Source organism: Pantherophis guttatus, chromosome 2 (genome assembly GCF_059756535.1).
Source record: "Pantherophis guttatus breed Tessera chromosome 2, ASM5975653v1, whole genome shotgun sequence".
NCBI lineage: Eukaryota > Metazoa > Chordata > Lepidosauria > Squamata > Colubridae > Pantherophis > Pantherophis guttatus.
Window position 1 is genome coordinate 139,027,878 of NC_142064.1, and position 23,295 is coordinate 139,051,172.

The window sequence follows — 23,295 nt, forward strand, 5'->3', positions numbered from 1 at the left end:
TAAAAATGAGCTAAACATAAAGTTTTGCTTGGGCAGTTTGGGAATTCTTTTCAGGTTCTGAATTTGTAGGTCTTGATCAGGGGTGAAATCCAGCAGGTTCTGACAGGTTCTGGAGAACCAGTAGCGGAAATTTTGAGTAGTTGGAGAACTGGCAAATACCATCTCTGGCTGGCCCCAGAGTGGGGTGGGAATGGGGATTTTGCAATATCCTTCCCCTAGGAGCGGGGAGGGAATGGGGATTTTGCAATATCCTTCCCCTAGGAGTGGGGAGGGAATGGGGATTTTGCAGTATCCTTCCCCCGGAGTGGGGTGGGAATGGAGATTTTGCAGTATCCTTCCCCTGCCACAGCCACCAAGCCACACCATACCCACCAAGCCACGCCCACAGAACTGGTAGTAAAAAAATGTTGATTTCACCACTGGCCTTGATGAATGGCTGCTTAGTTTCTGAGAAGCTGTTGTCCACATAGAAGGTAAATACAGGATTGGAATTGCTTATTTAGTTCCTAGTGCTTCATTTACCATCATTGTGTGGTTTACTAGTCCTAGTTTTTTTTTTTGGGGGGGGGTGTTCCTGCTTGCTTCTAAATCAGGGGTGTCACCCTTGGCAATTTTAAGACTTGTAAACTTCAACTCCCAGAATTCCCCAGACAGCCGAAGTCCACAAGTCTTAAAGTTGCCAAGCTTGGATACCCTTGTTCTAAATGTACTTTATACACCACACATAGAGGGGATTACCACATTACCATGCGTCATTAAGTAGAAGAAATGGTTCATCCCTATATATATATATATATATATATATATATATATATATATATATATATGTATATATATATAAATTTTATTAAAACTTTTAAACAAGAAGATAAAAACTAATACAAACTAGTAGAAGGAAAAAAGAAATAAAAGAAAAAGCAACAAATGCAAGAAAAGAAAAAAGTTGAAGAAAAATAGTATATAAACAGTTTCAAATATTCATCACAGCAGTTATAAGTTCAAACGTATTTTAACCTCTTTCTCTAAAGTTACATCATATTACTGTTCTTTCTATAATCTGTCCAGTGCAATCATCATAGACACAAATCACAGGTTCATTTTTTTGTATTTTTATGCAAAAAGTCCATAAGAGGCTTCCAAGAAATGTAGACAATGTCTCTTCTGTAATCAAAGAAAGTCAATTTACCCATTTCAGGAAAATCTATCAACTTCACCAGCCCTTCCTTCATAGTAGATAATGCTGAATGTCTTCATCTCTGTGCACATAGTAATTTCACCACAGTAATCATATATCGAAATAATCTTCCATGGCTTTTTTTCTATTCATTAGTCCTTAAAGAAAATGCTAGCTTGGATTGAATGTTGTTCTTTAAAATCCTGTGTATAAAAAAAGAATGTATTGGAATCAGTGGTGAAATGTAGCCGGTTCTATCCAGCTTGGGTGAACCAATAGTGCTGGTGGTGGGAGGCTCCGCCCACCCGCCTGGCCGTCATCATGTCCCGTTTTTGACCCTCTGCGCATGTGTGGAGGAGGCACGCGTGCTCACATTTGTGAACCAGTAGCGAAGGTAAGTAGATTTCACCCCTGATTTGAATCCAATTTTTAAAGCTTTTATTTATGTGCATGACAAAATGTCCCTTCATGTTGTTCACATTTCTAACATACATCTGAAGTGCCTTTATATATTCTGTATAGTGGTGGGGTTTAAATAATTTAACAACCGGTTCTCCCAGGGTCAGGTTGGCTCTCGTGGCAGGGAGGCCCATCCCCGTCTTCCAGCTGCGCAGCACATGTGGGATGAGACACCTGCGATGGCCAACCTAACCCTGGGTGAACCGATTGTTAAATTACCCCCCTGCCCCCTGCTATCAAAGTGGATCTGGGGCGCTGCGCTGCACTGCAATGGAGAAACGGGCAATGGAGTGGCTGGCAGAGGGAAGGAGGAGGAACAGGGAGAAGAAAGAGGGAAAGTGGCTTCCTTCCCTCCTTCCTTCCCTCGTGGCAGCCACTCCGTTGCCCGTTTCTCCATTGCAGTGCAGTGCAGCGCCCAGGTTCCACTTTGATAGTGGGGAAGGGATGGGTAATTTAACAACCAGTTCACACGAACCAGTGAGAACCAGCTGAATCCCACCACTGATTCTGTATTTCTCCAATAAATCATTTTAGAAAAAAATCTGTTTGAGATGGTAACACAATATAAATTTCAACCTTTTAAACACGTTTTCCCACTGATCTATCTGTATAACCAAAATTCTTAGTTTATTAATATTTAATTAGATAAAAATAAAATAATTAGTATCCTTGTGCTATTAACGGCTTTCTCAATTTGATATTCCTCTGTTAATTTTCCAGTCAGTCCTGGTATATCAACCATTCAGTTTCATCTGCCAGTTCTCATATGCTGAGATCCATAAAGGTACTTTTAGGCACAACCTGGGTTTGTATCTATTCCATATTCTCAATATGGCACATCTAATAATATGATTTTTAAAGTCCACATTAATTTTAATTTTATCATATGACAAATATCCATGCCATCCAAACTTCGGGTCATGATCTTCTAACGTAAGACTTGTTTCTCAGCTACATCATTTTTTTTTCATCCAGATCGAACAACAAGCAGGGAAATACAATTTCAAATTAAGTAAACTCCAATCCTCCTCTTTTCTTTGAATCTTATAACACTTTATTTTTAACTTGGGGTTTTTCTTTTCCCTGTTCCATTTGTCATGGATTCTTTTACATATACCCAAATTAGTAGGCTCCAAAACACAAGACAGCCAACACAACAAACCAGGACCCTAAGCAGCAGACACACAAGCACTCAAATCTAGTATTCATTGCTCACTACCCCATTCTTTCCCACTTCACCATAGCCTCCTACTGTTCCTCCTTCTCCTACTACTTGTGAGTCCTACTGCTGGAGAACAGTATCCTCAGAGGTGGTATTCAGCAGGTTATGACCAGTTCTGGAGAACTGGTAGCGGAAATTTTGAGTAGTTTGGAGAACCGGTAAATACCACCTCTGACTGGCCCCGCCCCCATCTATTCTCTTTCTCCCGAGTTCCAGCTGATTGAGAGGAAATGGGGATTTTGCAGTAACCTTCCCCTGGAGTGGGGTGGGAATGGAGATTTTATAGTATCCTTCCCCTGCCATGTCCACCAAGCCACACCCACCAGCCCACAGAACCGGTAGTAAAAATTTTTTGAATCCCACCACTGAGTATCCTTATCTATCTGCTTTAGGTTGCTTCAGGCTGCTTTATTTCCACAGATGAACAGATACTCAGCTGCCTCTCTGCTCAGACTTTATTGCCAACAATTGCTTTGCTGGCTAGGGAAAGGCCACAGCAAAATAAATGCTGGCCGTCATATAGGCAGCCTGTCCTGTCACACCACATAAATCTAGATATATTTTTTGCCATTGTTTAAATGGTACAACTGTTGATAAAGTAGATATTACACAAAATAAAAACATCATTCTTAGCAAAACTTTGATTTTTATCATAGAAATTCTCCCCAAGTGACATATTTTAATTTCTCCCATCTTAACATGTCCTTCTTAATTTCAGTCCATATCTAACATACTGTAATTATTTCGAAATAACATTGAATTCATATTTGTCACAGTAATACCCACTATTTTATTTTCCCCCCACAATCTTAAAAATAGTTTTCTCCAGCAATTCTATATGATCTTCTAATTTTCTATTTTTGTTAACATCAAAAAATGATTTATTCTTACTTGCTCTACGAGAACGGAATGTATGCTACAGAGAAATGAAAGGTAAGTTGAACCTACTTCAGAAAGTGAAAAAAAGAAATAAAGACAAATCCCATGTTTTGTTTTGTTTTAAATAAATAAATAAATATAATTGTCACATCTTCCCAGCTTCATAAATTTCTTGAACTTGGTAATAGCACATCCAAAACCAATCACTCCGCTTTTCTACAGATGTGACCTCAGCTCTCAACTTCAGAGAAAAGATTGTAAGATCTAGTTGTGATGGCCCTTTTTGTAGAGCTGAGATGGGCAAGTCTAGAGGGCCCCTGGTGGCCTTGTTTTTTCATATTTTAGATGGCAGGGTAAAGAATGAGAGGTAGGAGGGCACTGGAAGGTAAACTACTTTCCATTCTCATTTTTTAAAAAAGTGGAAACTATCCTAAATTGTTCTGTTGATTTTTGTTTTTGAAGATCTGAAAGATCAGATTAAGGATTGATCATCATGCAAGAAATCTATGTACTACCATGTTTCCTCGAAAATAAGACCCTGTCTTATATTTTTTGAACCCTGAAATAAGCGCTTGGCCTTATTTTCAGGGAGGTCTTATTATTTTGGGGTGCGTTGAGCGAGACAGGAATCTTCTTGCCATCTTACCTGATTTTCAGCTCTGTCTCCCTAACCCTAACCATAGGAAATGGCGGGGACCGGCTGCAAATGCTTTTAAATATTTTCAGGGAGGTCTTATTTTCAGGGGAAGGTTTATTTTTGGGGAGGTCTTATTTTGGGGGGAGGTCTTATTTTTGGAGAAACACAGTATATGTAGCCATTAAGAATCTACATTGACGTGATGGCACATAATAAATCAATTCAGAACTTTTTGCATGGTGTGTGTATGTGTGTTAAATGTGAAATAAAGCATATGACCTCGGACTTTACCTCTCACAAAAGAAAAAGAAAGAGAAAGAAAGAAAGAGAGAGAGAGAGAGAGAGAGAGAGAGAAAGGAAGAGAGAGAGAAAGAGAAAAAAAGAAAAAGAAACACACTGTTGAAAATTAGCTATTTTGTTACTTGTTTTCAGCAATACTTTCTAGAGCTGCTAGGGAGTTGCAGAATGGATGCTGGGGGATTCTCCCTGACTTAATTTAGAATATTATCTGGACAGCCCAGCAACTCTTCCTTTGCCCACTTAAGGGCTCAGACTACCAATGAGGCAATGCTCTTGGGAAAATAATAATTATAAGATTATGCATCTTAAATGTAACTTTCTTGGGAAGAAAGAAAATATACATTGAAAAGAGAGCGAGAGGGCGTTTCTTCCCAATCTTGTCCATTTTCAAGTTCTAATTCTCCCAATCTGCTTCTCTTCCACAGCTTTTTCACCAAAACTTGAAAGGAAAGACGCTAAGCATATTCTTAAGGTTCATTTGAGGACCGGAGTTGGGATATTCCATGCAAGGGAGACATTAAATATACACTCTTTCTTCTGTAACACCCACACTTTCCATCCTGAGGATTAGAGTCTATTACCAATATTGGCAAGTAACTCTAGAATTAGTTCCTTAGCGTGACCAAAAATTGAGAAAGTATCCATAAGGGTGCTGATATTTCTCTGAATCACCCTAAGGCAGAGTTTTACTTTGTCTTTGGAGTATCATTTTCTTCTTGCATCCCCAAACATTGCAACTATTCGTCTTTTCCTTTAGCCTTGTCTGGCTTCTTCTTGTGCCCCTCTGCTTCCTCAGATTTCTTCTCTTCTTTCAGCTCCTTGTATCGCCATTTAGGCACCTGCAGTGCATTCTTTTTTTTAGTCTTGGGTGGTTTGTTCTCTTCAGGAATTGACTGGGCAGACGACTTGCTGAGCTTAATTTTTGGAATCGTGCTGTTAAATCGCATAGGAAGTGACAGAAACTTCACAATGAGACTAGGGGATTGATATGGTATCAGGGTTTGGGTCCTGAACTGGCTACTGCTGCACGATCTGCTATTTACTGATTTGGCATCGGGATCAGGTACATATTGGTTGAGAATTTCTGGCACTGAGTGTCTCTGCTTGCCTACTTCCGGCGGGCTGTCAGGACAGAGCGTTTGACAAGCTGTGGTCACAAATGGGCTGGCCAAGGACGTGGTCATGCGCACCATGTGATCCATCACCCCATCCGTCTCGGGGTCTTGTGGGAAACGGATGGTAAACATGGAGCAAATGTGATCAGACAGACGCTTGGCTCTGGATTTCGTAGCCGTCGCTTGGGCCACCAGTTCAGGCAGAGGTGGCCACTCTGGCAAGTACTTGTTAGAGAATTGCTGGGCACAAGGGCGTTGCAAAAGGATTCTGATCCGCATGATAGTTTCAAAGCATCCAGTCATGGCTGCCCACTCCTGTGCAGTCTTTCCTTTCACGGGGTCCACAACAGCAATGTCAGCTCCTAGGAGAAAGCACACACGATGAGAAGTCCAGCGGTGTTTCATTCCCAAGTCTACGCTTGCATATCACTGCCCCCCGGATGTTGCTCCAGAAGTCTGGTTTTGGAATTGCTTTCACCGTCCCATTTTGAGATTCAAGGGAGGAGAAGCTGGGCCCCTTTACATTACCCCAAAACTGTTCTGCTCCTGTGCTAATTCTTTTTTTCTCCAGGTGTATAGTTTTTGTACATCTGAGTTGTGCAATTGAGTTGTGCATTGAGTAGAGAATCATGGATTGTAGAATTTTCTTGCCTATCTTTCCTTCTGAGGGTGAAAGCAGCTTCCATAGGGACATATGTGAACATGTATGTTTACATGTGAAAGTGTATGAGAGAGCATGTGTTATCACTAGGATTACAGTGGTGAAGAACTGATGAAAAAAGAATCCCTTGCCTGATAACATAAGATTCAAGAAAAAAATAGATACTATCATCTTTAGAATGGACGTTGTCTTACCTGAACGTCCCTTTTCTGGGCGCTGCGTACACTATCCATGCATGGGTTAATCCTTCAGTGCTTGGCAACAACTGAGTGAAAACAAAAGGCTTTTGTTCCCCTTTCCGGCTCCCAAGCCACGCCTCTGGTCCCATGATCCCCCAGTCTGAACGAAGGCGCAGCAGAAAGGAATTCACACTATAGGTAACTTATAACTCAACTTTATTAACTCAAACAGCTTAAGGAAAGAACGTAAATTCAGCCATAACGGTGGCAGGCAGCCCTAACGGGCGGGATATGGATAGTGTACGCAGCGCCCAGAAAAGGGACGTTCAGGTAAGACAACGTCCATTTTCCTGTGCGCTGCTCCCACTATCCATGCATGGGATATACCCAAGCTTAAACTCCCTGGGTGGGGAGCTGACTGCCTCCAGAGTCCTCCTCTGTCAGTACTTTCTGCAGAACTCTGCGGCCAAAGGATGCCTCCGCCGAGTTGTACTCATCGATCTTGTAGTGGCGGATGAACGGTGTGAGGGATGACCACGTCGCCGCTCTGCAGATGTCCACGATCGAGGCTTGGGTGGACCAGGCCGCCGTGGTGGCTGCGCTGCGAGTCGAGTGCGGTAGGATCTTGTCGGGAGTCGCTGTGGCATTCAGGTCATACGCCAGGGCGATGCAGGCCTTGATCCATCTGCTGACTGTGGCTGCTGATATCTTCTGACCCATGGACTTCGGGTTGAAGGAGACCAAGAGTCCCTCCGTACGGCGGAAAGTAGCAGTCCGTCGGATGTAAGTGCGGATGGCACGTCGCACATCTAGGGTGTGCCACTTCTCCTCTCTGGGGTCACGAGGTGAAGGGCAGAAGTCCGGCAGGATGAGCTCCTGAGCTCGGTGGAACCATGAGTTGACCTTCGGGATAAATGCCGGATCCAGGCGTAGGGTCACCGTGGATTCGTGGAAAATACACAAGTCTTTGCGGACTGACAGGGCTGCTAGCTCTGAGACCCTCCTTGCTGAGGTGATTGCCAGCAGGAAGGTCACCTTAAGCGATAGGTACTTCAGAGATGTTGAATCTAGGGGCTCGAACGGGGGTCCTGTCAGTGCCTGCAACACTAGAGGTAGATCCCACGAGGGGTATCGGTGAACTGTGGGGGGTCGTAGGTTAGTGGCCCCCTGCAGAAACCCCTTGATGCGCGGGTGTTGCGCGAGGGATTGGTATGGAGGGCACGTGATGACTGTTGACAGCGCCGCTGTCTGCCTCCGTAGAGTTGCGGGAGCCAGGCCCTTGTCTAGGCCAGCTTGTAGGAACCGCAGAATGTCCCGAATAGCGGCTGACGTGGGGTCGATGTGCTGGAGGGCGCCCCAGCGACAGAATGCCTGCCAAGATGACTCGTAGATGCGGGTCGTAGCCGGCCGTCTGGCCGCCTGGATAGTGGCAACCACCTCGTCTGGTATGCTGTCCTTCTTCAGAATGACCCGTTCAAGTGCCAGACGGCTAATTGCAGCCACTGGGGCTCTGGGTGCGTGACTGCTCCTTGACACAGGACGAGCTGCTGCGGTGGGATCACCCATGGCTGCTCTACGGACAGAGCTACCAGGTCGGCGAACCATGGTCTCCGGGGCCAGTTCGGGGCTACCAGGAGAAGGTCGGCTTTTTCTGCCAGAAGCTTCCGAATGAGTCGCGGGAGCAGCGGGACTGGTGGGAATGCGTACAGGAGACCCTCGGGCCACCTGCAACGCAGCGCATCGTGGTCCTCCGCCTGTGGTGTCGGGTAGCGGGACACGAAGCGGGGAAGCTGGGCGTTGGTCGGGGTTGCGAAAAGATCTACGACCGGGCTTCCGAAGCGTGAAGCGAGTTCCTGAAACAGCTGAGGGTGGAGCTGCCATTCCGCTTGATCTATCGTTTCGCGGCTGAGCCAGTCCGCCCTCACATTGGTTGCCCCGGAAATGTGATCTGCTCTGATTGAGAGCAGGTGCCTCTCCGCCCAGCTGAATAGCTCTGCGGCCTCCTTCATCAGTGTCCGAGACCTCGTGCCCCCCTCCCTGTTGACGTGCGCTTTGGCCGAGATGTTGTCGGTCAGGATTAAGATGTGATGCCCCTGCACCGTCGGCTGGAAATTGCGCAATGCCAGCCTGATCGCCCGAAGCTCTAGGAGGTTGATGCTGCATTGCTGTTCTTCTTGCGACCACTGTCCTTGTGTGACTAGGTTGTGGAGATGGGCACCCCACCCCCGAAGGCTGGCGTCGGTGGTGAGTATCAGGCGGTCTGGCTCTAGAAAGCTGGAACCCCGTAGGAGCGACGGTGATGTCCACCACCGTAGGGACCGGCGGACCTGCAAGGTGAGGCGTACCTCCTTCTTGGAGTTGGCCCTTCCTGTTCGCTGGAAGGGAAGGAGGAACCACTGCAGGGGTCTCGAGTGTCTGCGTGCCCACGGTACGATGCCGAAGCATGATACCATCTTCCCGAGGAGGGTTGAGAGGTGGATCAGGGCGACTCTCCTCCTTGTCAGGGTCTGCAGCGTTAGAGTTCAGATGCTTTGGACTCTGTCCGGAGACAGAAATACCTGGCCGCTGGCCGAATCTATCAGTGCCCCCAGGTGAAGGAGCCTGGTGGTGGGCAGGAGCTGACTCTTCGTGAAGTTTATTGTGAAGCCGTGCTCCTGGAAGACCTTGATCACCATCTCCATGTCCCTGTAAGCTTGGTCGGGCGTGGACGACAGGACCAGAATGTCGTCCAGATAGCATAGCACCCGGATCGGGACGGCCCGGAGCCTGGCCGCCACCACCGCTACCAGTTTGGTAAAGGTGCGAGGGGCCGAGGACAGTCCGAATGGCATCGCACGATATTGGTAGTGACGGCCCGCGTATGCGAACCTCAGGTACTGACGGTGAAGCGGGTGAATCGGCACGTGCAGATAGGCCTCCCGGAGGTCGACTGATTGAAGGAAGTCGCCCTGTCTCACTCCCGCTAGGATGGTCTTGAGGGAGTGCATCTTGAACCTGTGGTATCGTACCGACAGGTTCAGGCGCTTCAGATTCAGTATGCCCCTCCAGCCTCCGGAATTCTTGGGGACCAAAAAGAGGGTCGAGTAGAATCCTGAGCCCCGCTGGCTGTGCGGGACCAGCTCTATGGCCTCGACCTCCAGGAGGTGGGCGATCTCCTGCGACATCAGGCCTTGAAGCTCCGAGGATCGAGGGGTTGGACAACGGACAACCCGGTGGGGCGGCTGGCCGGAGAATTCGATGGACAGACCGGAAGAGGTCGTACGCCTTACCCAGGAGTCCGAGGTCGATCTGGCCCATTGTTGATGGAAGAGGATGAGCCGTCCCCCTATGGGCCCCGTGGGCCTGGAGTCATTTCCCCCTTCTGGCGGGCTTAGGGCCGGCTCCGCGGAAGTTGCGCTTGGGTTGCTGGTGTCTTCCTCGGTCTCGGAACTGTTGTCTGTCGTTAAATCTGTCTCCTCCCTGGTAATGGGAGCGATGCGAGTAGGACCCCCTGGGTCCGGCGCCTGCACGAAAGGGCTGTTGGGGCGGGTAGGGCGTGTACCTGCGTTCCTGGCGCCTGTAGGTTGATGGGAGGATCTTCCTCTTGTCCTTCCCTTCGATCAGTAGGGGGTCCAGCGAGGCACCAAACAGATCTGGTGCTTTATATGAGGACGCCGCCAACTTCCATTTGGCCTTGAAGTCGGCTTTCCAAGGTCGAAGCCAGAATAGCCTCCTAGCAGTAAGGGTAGAAGCTAGCGCCCTTGAGGCGAATTTGGCTGAGTTTAGGGAGCTGTCGGCTGTGTATTCGGTAGCAGCTATTATCTTGTTTAGATCCTGATGCAGCCTAGTGTCCTCAGGTGGGAGCCTGTCTTGCAGGTGCCGAAGCCAGATAAGCGAGGCTCTGTTGAAGAAGGATGAGGCTGTCGCGGATCTGATTGCCCAGCCCACGGCCTGGTGCGCTTTGCGGAAGGCCCATTCCATCCTCTTTTCCTCCGCCTTGAGCGAGTCTAGAGGGTCGGTAGAGATCAGGGAGCTGGCAGCTAGGGTAGCCACTGGTTGGTCTACTGAGGGGAGCACCAGCAGGTCCTCTAACTCTGGAGCTGAGCAGTAGAGTTTTTTATCGAGGTTGCTGGGTGTTGCCATGGAGGCCGGCTGCACCCAAGGGTTCTGAATCACCTCTGTAAATAGCTGCGGGCAAGGGATGTAGTCCTTCTGCGGCTTTGAGGACTTGAAGAGGGCGTCGTGAGGGCCCGCCGTTGAGGTGGAGGGCGCTGCAATATCTCCTGGCACTCCAAGGTTGGTTGTAAGTCGTGCCTTGTGGAGGAGCGACTTGAAAAGGGCTGGGTGGAAAAGACCTGTAAAGGCCGGGGTGTCCGGCGCTAGACCTTCGTCCTCCGATAGCTCCATCTCCTCTGGGCCCTCCTCTGCTTGGTCTGATTCGTCTGATGAAGAGTCCCGACTTCGCTCTGGGAGGGGCTGGGGCTGAGGAAGAACCGGCCGCGCCTGACTGGGTGCGGTTTGTACGGGCACCTGGGCCGCCTGCTGCATTGTTGCCGTGAAGAAGGATGATAGGGCCGCCGAGAACATGGCCTGGAAGTCCACTGGGGGTGGCAAGCCCAGTCCGCCCTGACCCTGTGGGTCTACCCTTGAGGGTGTGGAACTTGCCTCCCTGGCCCGGCGGTGCTGACTTGGCGCAGGGGAGGCTGGAATCCCCCGTCCGGCCCTTGACGCTGTCTCGGTGCGAGGTGTTGTGCGAGAGGGCCCAATCCCCTCCGGGGTACTGGGGGTGACTGTGATGTCGGCCACAGATGTTAGTCCCCGTTCCGCCTCTCTTGGGGAGAGGGGAGTAGGCTCCCCAGGTGCAGGATCCCTGGACGGGGTTCCTGAAACCGGCTTGTGCGCCCTCTCCCACTGTCGCTCTAGGGTGTTATGCCTCCTCGGGGCGTCCCTATCCTGGAAGGGTAGGGAGCCTTCTGAGGCCGCCTTGCTGGCCGAGCTCAGGTGCCTCTTTTTTGATTTCTTTTTCCCCCTTTTTTCGCTTGTGCGTGGGGGGCTTAGTTCCAGCTCCATGTCTGACGATGGGGGGGAGTGAGACATGGCTGAGGCGGCTGGGAAATTGAATTAGGAGCCTTGTCCTGCTGCTCACGGGTGGTCGCTGAGTGAGCGCCCCAGGGCCTTACCAAACCTCTTCAGATGGTGCTGGTAGAGGTGGTTTGATGCCCCTCCAGCTGTGTGGGGAGGGGGCGGGTGCAGGTCTGCAGCTGGCTCCCTGATGGGTTAGGGAGGCACAAGCTTGAGAAACTCGCCCAAATGGCGGCCCGAAGGTCCACCAAAATGGCGCTGCCACGTGGTGCGCTACTCCACGAAGGCAGACCTGGCAGCGGACTTACAATGGCGGCCCGAGGGTCCGGCCAGACGCCGCGCAATCCCTTAACGAGGGGCTTTCTGTAGTGCAGGGAGGGCTACCTCCTTCTTCCGGCGCTTTCCCTGTCTCGCGCCCTCGCTCCGATGCAGCCCTGGGACTCTCGGCTTTAACAGCGGCTTCTAGTCTTCGCCGCGTGGGCGGCTCGCGCTTCCGGCTCCGCCGGCCAGCTGATGAGCGCGCCGCCCGCTAATTGACTTTCGCCGCGTGGGCGGCCGGCGCTTGGGGCTCCGCCGGCCAGCTGAAGAGCACGCCGCCGCTAATTGTAGATCTCCACGTGGGCGGCCGGCGTTTGAGGTCTCCGCCGGCCAGCTGATGAGCGCGCCGCTGCTGTTTGCTGGCTCCGGCGTGGGGCGATGAGCTACGAGCTCCCTGGTCGCTGAAGATGGAGCGGGTCAGCCAGTAACTCTGCAGCGATCCCGCTGGTGTGAGGCTAGGAGGCTGGCGAGCGAGCGTGTGAGCGCTCTGCCCCACTCCCCCTCCTCCGCTCAAATCGCCCCGCACAGCAGTCAAAGGTAAAAAAGAAAAAACGCGAAGGGGAGCTACTCAAAAATAACACAAAAACCTAACGCTCAAAGGAAAGGGGAAAGCCAAGAACTTTATAGAATTAAAGGAAAGGAAAGGAAACCCCCACAGACTCACAATACCTTAGCAATCTGTGGAGCTCCAAAAATCACTACAGTATTTGCCAGCAACTGAGTGAAGACTGGGGGATCATGGGACCAGAGGCGTGGCTTGGGAGCCGGAAAGGGGAACAAAAGCCTTTTGTTTTCACTCAGTTGTTGCCAAGCACTGAAGGATTAACCCATGCATGGATAGTGGGAGCAGCGCACAGGAAAATTGAATAGTAGGCCTAGTTTCTTCCAAAGATTTCCATTAGGACACCTTGCGGAGGTCATCAGATATAAATATGTAAACAATATGGTTAAAAGGATTGGGGATTCTTGTGGTTCCTGCCTGCAAGCAGATGGAAGAAGGTGTAAGTTTTTAAAAAAAATAACATATGGAGAGTGAGATCAAATGGAAGACAGAACTGCTGGTTTTTATCATTAGCTGGATTGGGGTAGGATTCTGGAAGTCAGGAGTTTGATTCATGTAGATTATCTAGTCTGACAAAATTTCTATCAAAAGCTTCTGATTTGGGTGGGGTAATCTTTTTGAGCTTAGATTTGGATGGATGTTTTGCTTTACTTGTTTTTAATTGAGAACTTTTTTATCAAGAGAACTGTACTGTTGTGTATGTTTCACAGATTAATTAGCAAGATGGGAACAATCAACCAAGTAACCAAAGTGTTCATTTAAGTAAGACCTTCCAAGAAGTTCCAAGATACTTTCTCAACACCTGGCATCTTTGGACAACTGCCAGAATCCTTGGTAGAGTCTACAACTGATGGAGTACTGAATCGAGAATAATTAGGTCTAATTGCTGTTTTTATTTCACACAATACAACAACCCTGTGTACACATGGAATATGTAGCAGGAGAATCTGCTGGGAATATACCCAGACTTGCCATTCATATCAGCTTTTGAAGAGCTGTGTAATGAAAGTCCCTCTGTGAGATAGAAAATTATGTAGGTAGATAGATGATAGAGATAGATAGATAGATAGATAGATAGATAGATAGATAGATAGATAGATAGATAGATAGATAGATAGATAGGGATAGATATCAGGGGAACTTTCCTGCTATGCTCTATCATCCCTGCCCTTGGGCTTAACAGCCCTTTCAGCTATCTCTCTCTCTGTTTTCTTCCATTTCTGTACAGCTGAAGTGAATACATTCTGAAAATGTCTAAACTCCTTCTGGCTCATGCAGACAGTGAGAATGAATTTAGCTTTTTCAACTTCCCTTGCCCCTTTGCTTGCAGTTTCTAACTGATGGCTAAATGGAGAGATCTAGTATCTTATTAAATGCATTTCGGCAGTCCTGTGATTGGGTGGCTGCTGAAGCGGAGAAGGTGCAAGGAAGACAGGCTTCCTCCTAATGGGGAATGAGGACCGTGTCCTCCAGCTGCTAGCTAGAACAGAGGCAAAGGGGAACTAGTAAAAGGAACAGCAACATCAGAATTGGCTTAGTTTCCCATAGGCCCACTGAGGGTAGAATGTACTTTACTGAGTTATGGGGAAGAGATCATGATGTTGAACTTGTGGTGATCCTATGACTGTTGGCTGGCCTATGCAAAACAACAACTGAAGTAGACTTTCCCCAACATCAGAGTCTCTTTCCCTTCACAGAGCTGTCTACATTTCCAAACATTTTCTCCCCAACTTGGCTTTCACCTCCCTTCCCTCACAAGCCAACTTTTGCTGGCCTTGAAATATAAGAAGAGATAAGGGACATTATGAGCCAATCCATTTTCCCTCCAGCTGATCAACAGAAAAATTCAAGCAACAACAACAAAAAATTAAAGGCACACTAAGCTGCCATGGTTTCCAGAATGATAAAAATCCCCTACATGTAGAATATAAATTGCTCTCCATGCCCCCAATATATTCAACACACACTCTATGCAAAAATATAGAATGTATGTTAAAAAAATTATATATGTAAAATATGAGTAGCAGCAGTATCAACTTCCTTTGATTATTATTTTTTTCTTTAAAAGGGTCTGCTAGTTGTGATCCTAGGCATCTGGCTGTGGAATTCTGGGAGTTGACGTCCATCTTTTCAAGTTGGCAAGCTTGAGAAAAACTGTCACAGAAGGATAGCAACCTGGTTCTTTTCCCATTTGTTCTAATCATGGTATAATGTCCCTGTGTGTAGAATAATGGCTTCCTTGACCCCAGAGCTAAGGCAAGAGATCTAGGCAGGCTGCTTATCAGTGTGTGAAACTGACTACAAATGTATTAAAGGCTTAGAATTGGACTAGCAGTTTTCCTTTCAAGCCCCAGCACTGAAAAAAAAAATCAAAAGGAAAGGAAGCAATCTAGCTTTGCTTCAATTTCAGATGAATAACATGGGTGTAGACAAACACTGATTTAGCCCATAAAAAGAAGTAAAGTCATGGGAATGGCCAAACCTGGAATATCTTAAAAAAAAAAAAAAAAAAAAAAAAAAACAAGGGGGGGGTTCCTCAACCTTAGCCAACTTTAAGATGTGTGGACCAACTCCCATAATTCCCCAGTGAGCATGCTGGCTAGGGAATTTTGGGGAGTTGAAGTCCACACATTTTAGAGTTGCTGAGGTTGAGAAACTCTGGTCTACAATATCTGTGTGTGAATGGAAGGGGCCCACTATGGAAAGGGACAAGTCAACACTATGCTGGCAAATCTTTTTATGGGGATTAGGTTGTTCCAAGAGTTATTAAAGATAAAAGGCTCTAAATTATGGCTCCCCCGCAATTTGTCTATTGTGGCTATTTTTGAGCTGTTTTTCATCCCATGCATGCTAGTGAGTAACAAAGAGAACTGCTTTTGCTGTCCTGCACTGCTCGGTGTTATGTATTGTATATAGTTGTCAACTGAAGTTCTCAGTCTGGTCCTCTGTTGGAGCGGGAAAATACTCTCTCCTGATTGGTTGTGGGCTGATCAGCTTCTCTATAAAAGGAGCTGTGTCAGCCAGGGAGCAACAATTGCCTCACAGGCAGTATTGAATAAAGAGCTGTCAAAAATTACTCTGGCCTCACCTCCATTCTTCACCCAGAATATAACACTAATCTCTTCATGAAAGAGGGCCATTACCCTGAAAGTCCCTACAGAGTCTCTTTTTTGGTGTGGTCTAAACTCCTCTTTTTTCTTCTTAGCTTTATTTCTAGCATCCTGGAACAACTGCAATTTGGTTCTTCTAGGTTTCTCTTTAGGGACATGGAAGAAAAGACTGACTGGAAGCAATGTTTTGTTTTCTAAACCATTATGAAAAGTACATTTCTCACTCATATTCCAGTTTGGGGGAGGGAAGTTTGTACACCGGCTCTCCTTGAAAAAAGAGTTGCCCCTAATGTTTCTAACTAACTTTCTAAATACCAGATTATGTGAATTCCAAGAACATTAAAATCAACATCTGGAAAGTCAGCGGCAATTAATCATATACCTGCCAGGAGCAAGGCTGCAACGCAATCGTTCTTCCCTCTTACTGCAGCCTTCATGAGTGCAGTCAGGCCTCTGTCATCCTGCATCTCAATGTCTACTCCTGGATAGTAATTCAGAAGATAGTTCAAAATAGTAATGTATCCTTTGTGGCAACAGAGAGAGAAAGGGAACAGTGTTAGGAATGCACTGAGATCTCCAAAGAAAGATACACATTACCATCTAAAGGCAGCATCGATCACAAAGAATCCACAGTTCTTCTCTAGGGGCATATTCTTAATTTTGTTTGATTTTTCATTTTGTGCAGCTCCCCATCACTTTTGCTTTGCAGACGGTTTATAACTAGTTCCTTTCCATAGACACAAATCATCAATGTGTGTATAAATGAACTGACTAACAAACCCCCTGAGATCCTGTTTGTGGAACAAACAGATTCACTGTCCTAAGACCCCATACCACTTTAAAATAACACACATTGCCTATATTGAAACTGAAGAAAAATGTTAGGGGAGGCCCCAAATAAATATCTTCTTCTGCTCCTTTTTTGCCCCAACCAGAATCAGTTAGCACAGAAACTGGAAACCCAACCCAACTCACTTACAGTATTCCCAAGTGTACCAGAGGTGGTATTCAGCCGGTTCTGACTGGTTCTGGAGAACCGGTAGCAGAAATTTTGAGTAGTTTGGTGAACCGGCCAATACCACCTCTGAATGGCTCCGCCCCCATCTATTCTCTGCCTCCTGAGTCCCAGCTGATCGAGTCCCAGCTGATCGGTTGGGTCTTCTTTTGTTGCCCTGCACAGGGAGCAGGTTAGTGGGGTAGGGAGGGAATGGAGATTTTACAGTATCCTTCCCTTCCCCTGCAGTGGGGTGGGGTGGAAATGGAGATTTTACAGTATCCATTCCCTGACACGCCAACCAAGCCACACCCACCAAGCCACGCCCACAGAATCAGTAGTAAAAAAATTTGAATCCCACCACTGAAGTGTACATTCAAAACCCACCACCCCCTCCTTCCTGGTAAATGCATCCTATGAGAGATGCAGGACATAAAGATCCAACAGTAGTGTTTTTTTTCCCCCCATTAAATATTGGTCTGGATAGATAATGATTTTAAACAAGGGTATGACAGAAAGGGAAAAGTCCTTTTTTTATCATTTGGAACTGTGTTTTTCAGCTTGCTGGCTTTAAAATTATGATCAAACATCCCGCTGATGTTTGAATCTTTTATGTTCTTTGAAGTCCCCTATGTCTTGCCTGGTGTAATGTGGTGTATAGAAAACAGTAACTTTTCCTACCTGCTTGGGCTGCCACCATAAGTGCTGTGTTTCCATCATTATCCTGGTGGTTGACATCTATGTAGGGGCATTTACTGAGAAGAATGACAATATCTTTGAAACCCCGGAAACATGCTACCAAGAGACCGTTCTGGAGAGCAAGAGGGAAAATGTTAAGATTCCAACTTCCAGAGCACACAAGATCTTTCCCCATCCATCCTTTCAGGTTTTGTGGTCTACGATCCCAGTATCTTGATGGTTGCTGCATCATTGTGGCTAACCCTGGTGCAATAAGATCATACTTCTGAGCTTGTTCAGTGGCCAAATGAATACCACGCAGGAACTGGACGCCATGTAGCAAAAATGCTTTTCCATTGCCATCCTTGGTGACTTTGTTCCAGGGGTGAAATCCAGCAGGTTCTGACAGGTTCTGGAGAACTGGTAGTGGAAATTTTGAGCAGTTCGGAGAACTGGTAGCGGAAATTCTGGATAGTTTAGAGAACTGGCAAATACCACCTCTGGCTGGTCCCAGAGTGGGGTGGGAATGAAGATTTTGCAGTATCCTTCCCTGCCACGCACACCAAATCACACCACGCCCACCAAGCCACACCACGCCCACCAAGCCATGTCCACAGAACTGGTAGTAAAAAAATTTGGATTTCACCACTGCTCTGTTCATCCTGATACATCATAAGATTGACACTCGAGATAGGACTCTCTGGTTAACCATGAGTAGAAAGTGGCAATCAATACAGGGTGATGATATTAGCAGGGATTAGATATATATTTTCTCCTGTACAAGGCACATTTTTATATTGTAGCTAGTCTACTATATTTCCCCTTTTAGATCCTCCCAGAGCATATAAGACAATTGGCTGACTTGCAAAAACCATAAGCTGCTTAGGGGGAGCCTCTTAAACCCTGGAGGATAGGGTGTTAGGGCTTCTCAGAGTGAATAATCAGAATGCAAAACACCTTTTCTTATATGAGTATAAGCGAGTGATTATTTTGCAGGAGAGAATGAAGGGGCCTACAGCAGTGGGATGGGCTGTTTCCCCTTGGTAGGAACTCCAGCTTCATCCTGCACTCCCTTCTTGGTATTTCTAAGATGTGTGTGTGTGAAGGTGTTATTCCCCCACTCCAGGAAACATTGTGAAAGGAGAATGAAGGTGGAGCATGGTGAAGAAACTGGGGTAGAGCAACATAACATGTTCAAGGGAGAATGGGGTGGGACTGGTGGCCCTGAGCAAGCATCCTAATCTCCTAAGAGCCCAAATCAAGTGTTGCATCTTTTCCACTTCTGTGTATAAAACCTGGAAATCGCAGCCACCTACCCCAATTATGAAGAGAATTATGTCTATCTAGCATCATAAATGCAACTGACAAAAAGTATTCACTTTAGTTTTTGGATGAATTGGCGATGTTGGTGAGGAATACTATGAATAAATTCTACTCTAGGACTAAAACTTGAAATAATAGCAACATAGGCCCCAGATGACTTTACTATTCATTCAGTTGGATAAAAGGATGTGTCTTTGGGCCATTCAGTCATGGTTTCCCCATATCATCTAGCCAGGTACAAACATCAAATAGGTTATTCATAACTGCTTCATGAAACTGTCATATTAAGGTAAGTTGGCTCTCTGGAACGACTGGATTCATTTATTTTGAGAGATCACCAGCTACAATCCCTTGACTCTCAGTGGTATAGTCTAATAAAACATTATAAATAAAAATATCTGATGGTAAAAGTATAAATTACACAAGTATTGAATCATAAAATCTAAATGCCATAGTACAGTCATCCATCCTAAGTATCATGAATCATTGTAGGTGCTCTGGGACAATTTTTCAGTTTTCAGTCGTTTCCAGAAGGCCAAATTATAAAGAGAGAAGCAACCTAGAACTAAGGAGAAATTTCCTGACAGTTTGAATAATTAATCAGTGGAACAACTTGCCTCCAGAAGTTGTGGGGGCTCCAACACTGGAGGCTTTTCAGAAGAAATTGAATAACTATTTTGTCTGAAATTGTATAGGGTTTCCTTGAGCAGGGGGTTGGACTATAAGATTTGCAAAGTCTCTTCCAACTCTTGTTATTCTGTTGTTATTCTGTTAGGGGCTAGCCCCAATTCAAGGGGGAAGTTATCCCAAAGTCTAAGAAAAGGTCTCATAGAAAGACAGAACACACAAGCTTTCTTGTAAATACCTTGTGGAGATGGGGGACTACCAGCAGTTTCTCCTGGGATAAACAATTGTGTTTGAAAAAGGGCAGAAGATACTTCCATGCCAGGACGTATTGACTTTATACACAATCACTAACACATTGACTTGCATTTGGAAGCTAATCAGAATCCTGTACAGGGATTGGAGCAATGGAGTAGTATGTTCATGGCAGTGAGTACTAACCACAAATAGACCACTGATTCTGGAGCAATAGAAGCTTGCTCCAGGTGATCTTTAAGTAATTGACTATGTCTAACTGTTAAAACCACTAAAGCTAGGGATAGAAGACCTACAAAGCTGAACATTGTTCTAGTTATATCCCAGTTGAACTATACCATCATAGGACCGTTTCATCTCCAGTTCACACCTGCTGTGTCAGGTCAGGAAGGAGGTCTAATTACCTTCCCGTTGATATCCAACTCCATGGCTTCTTCCCTGGTCACCCCCCTGTCAAGTTTATCCTGCAGTAACTTTGCATTATTCTTGACACAGCACCGGTACAACGTGATCGTTCGGTAGTCCTCACTGTCAGATGGAGTATCTTCATAGTCTGGGAAGATGGAGTCTTCGGAGAAGAGGCTGAAAGTATCTGAATAGTTCTCCTGCCTTTCATCGTCTTCATCCTCAAAGTCTAGTTCTTCACTGGATTTGCTTAGGGTGGGTGATGTGTTTGGGTCTCTTCCATTGTCGTCATTATTCATCCAGCCTGCTCACAGAAAGTAGCTTTTGATGTGGTTTTGGCGGCCCATATTCTTCCCTCTGGAAAGGACTATTCTTGTCTTCTTTCTCAACTACATACGGGGGATCTGCAATGCAAAGGAGAAGGCCTATGTTCATGGGTTTGAGAGAATTATACTAATATTTATTGTTCTGAAGGGATGGGTATATTGTATTGGTCATTTGCCCAATATTCTCTATAATAAATTATATTCCAAAAGTAAAATAAGCAGATATTCTGCTCTGAAAATAAACCTGAAACCATTGTAGCTCTCTATTTGGCAGCTGGGAAGATAAAAATACAGGTACAGTTAGTCCTTGACTAAGGTGACCAGACGTCCCGCCTTTGGCGGGACAGACCCGCTTTTGAGCAATTTGTCCCGCGTCCCGCGGCGTTTTAAAAAAGTCCCGATTTTTCATTCTGCCTCCTGAGTCCCCGCTGATGCCTAGAGGGAAAAAAAACTGTTTGAACTCTTGCCGCTTCAAAGGGCCGACCTACAGCTGATCAGTGTTAAAAAAAAAAAAACCTTGGTATATTTGCGGCGCAAGGGAGCGGTAAACAGCGTCTGGTTCAGGGAGCAGCCGGATTTTGCTCTCCATTGCTCTCTCGGCCCCCTGCAAACTCTCATCTCTCGAGAAGCCCAACCAAAGTTTCCCGCGCCATTTCAGGGAGCGCTCCTCGAGAGACGAGAGCTTGCAGGGGGCCGAGAGAGCAATGGAGAGCAAAATCCGGCTGCTCCCCGAACCAAACGCTGTTTACCGCTCCGAGTCCCAAGCGACAGGAGAGGAGGGCTGCCTTGTGCTGCAAATATACCAAGGTGGAATCCTGATGCCGCCCTTACAGCGGAGAGAAGAAGCCGGATTTTGCTCTCCATTGCAGACACCAGATCGTAATGCACCACCTGCAAAAATGCGAAAATTTCCAAATGTAGCCCTGCCCTCTTACAGCTCTCCTGATGTTCAACTGTTGTCTCTCAAGGAGGATACTTGGCCAGCCTCATGCTTGATGTCTCCCACCTTGGCAGCTTTAAGACTTGTGGACTTCAACTCCCAGAATTCTCCACAATTCCCCAGAATGGGCTCGGCGGGAGTTGAAGTCCAAACGTTGTAAAAGAGCCACAATTGCTCAGCCCTGGGCTAGGGTAGGCTGATGCCGCGCGGATGGGAGGAGGGGCGGGCGACCCAGCAATTAAGTTGTGGTTTGGAGGAATATATGGGGGAAATTATTTGGTTTATTATTATTGGTAAATATAATTAATTGATTTGTAAGAAATTGGATTGCATGGAAATAATTGGAATATTCATGTTCATATTGATTAATATACAAAAAAGATAGTTATATAACTAATTGATTTATATTAAAATGTTGAATTTGTATTAAATAACTGTATTACATAATTACATAATTAACCAATGTGAGGATGGATATAAAAATAGATGACAATGGGAAGGGGTATAATATAGAATAGAAGGGAAAAATTGAATTTGATTAAGATTAGAGATGAGGATGAAGGGTAATATTGGTTTTTTTAAAAAATAGATGAGGAATAAATATGGCAAAAAGGAAATATAGAAATTGTAAATTTAATTGAAATGACTAAACGCTGTTTAAATTTGTGAACCAGCCAAATATTCTGTTCAAAGAAAATACATTGTATGTTTGTATGTGTGTTTCTAATTATTGCTATTTATTCATATTTGTTCTCTTTTATTCTTTAAAGTTTAACAATTCATTCTTTATCTTAATATCTTTATATTTGCTTGGGGTTGGCTTTCTTCCCTTTCATCTTTTTTATTGTACAGCAGTCTTTCTCCTCAAACCTACCACCTCTCTCTTTTCTTTCCTTCTTACTTTTTCTTCCTCCCACCCTCTTCTTCTCCTCCCTACTTCCTCTTCCTTTCTCCTTCTCCTCCTCTCTTCCTCCCCCTCTTACCCTCACTCCTACTCTAATTTCCCTTCCCTTCCTTCATCCCTCTCTATTGCTGTATCCTTTAATGCATATGGACTACTCAGAGGGCTGAAAAAGTTATTTTTGACTGGTCCTCACACTTTTGACCAGTCCTCGAACTTACGACTGTCCTCACATTTTACATTTTTGCCTTATCTTGTCATCATGGTGAAGAGAAGCAGTTGTGAAATGAGTGACATGGTTGTTAAGAATGCTGCACGGGCATAAATATGAGGATGGTCATAAGTGTGAGGACCAGTCAAAAGTGCGAGGATCTGTCAGAAATGACTTTTTTCAGCCCTCTGGTTAGTCCTTTTGTGCATATGGACTACTCAGAGGGCTGAAAAAGTTATTTTTGACTGGTCCTCGCACTTTTGACCAGTCCTCGAACTTACGACTGTCCTCAAATTTTACGTTTTTGCCCTATCTTGTCACCATGGGGAAGAGAAGCAGTTGTGAAATGAGTGACATGGTTGTTAAGAATGCTGCACGGGCATAAATGTGAGGATGGTCATAAGTGTGAGGACCAGTCAAAAGTGTGAGGACCTGTCAGAAATGACTTTTCAGCCCTCTGAGTAGTCCCTATACACATAGCCATGGCCACCCGGTCACATGACCAGCTAGCCACGCCCACCCAGTCACATGGCCTCCAAGCCACGCCCACACAATAAGCCACGCCCACAATGGTGTCCTTCTTACCAATGTTAAAATCTGTTCACCTTACCCTATACACATAGCCATGGCCACCCGGTCACATGACCAGCTAGCCACGTCCACCCGGTCATATGACCAGCTAGCCACGCCCACAAAATAAGCCACGCCCACAATGTCCCTCTTTACCAATGTTAAAATCTGGTCACCTTATCCTTGACCTACATTCATTCATTTAGCAACCGTTTGAAGTTATAACAGCACTGAAAAAAGGGCCTTGCAACCTGTCCTCACGCTTACAACCGTCACAGTATCCCTATGGGTCATGAGATCAGTATTCAGGCACTTGGCAATCAGCATTTATTTATGATAATTAAAGTGTCCTAGGCTCATGTGATCTCCGTTTGTGACCTTCCCTGGCGAC

General features: G+C 46.1%; 1 protein-coding gene across 1 annotated transcript; it reads right to left on the bottom strand.

Annotated features, from left to right (window-relative positions):
* Nucleotides 1–3,186: 3,186 nt before the first annotated feature.
* Nucleotides 3,187–20,382, bottom strand: ANKRD33 (ankyrin repeat domain 33). The gene is made up of 4 exons (XM_087886917.1): nt 19,956–20,382; nt 17,353–17,482; nt 16,060–16,200; nt 3,187–6,148 (listed from the first exon to the last, which is right to left on the bottom strand). The coding sequence occupies exons 1-4, from the start codon at nt 20,253–20,255 to the stop codon at nt 5,409–5,411; spliced, it is 1,311 nt and encodes a 436-aa protein (XP_087743043.1). The 5' UTR covers nt 20,256–20,382; the 3' UTR covers nt 3,187–5,408.
* Nucleotides 20,383–23,295: the final 2,913 nt, after the last annotated feature.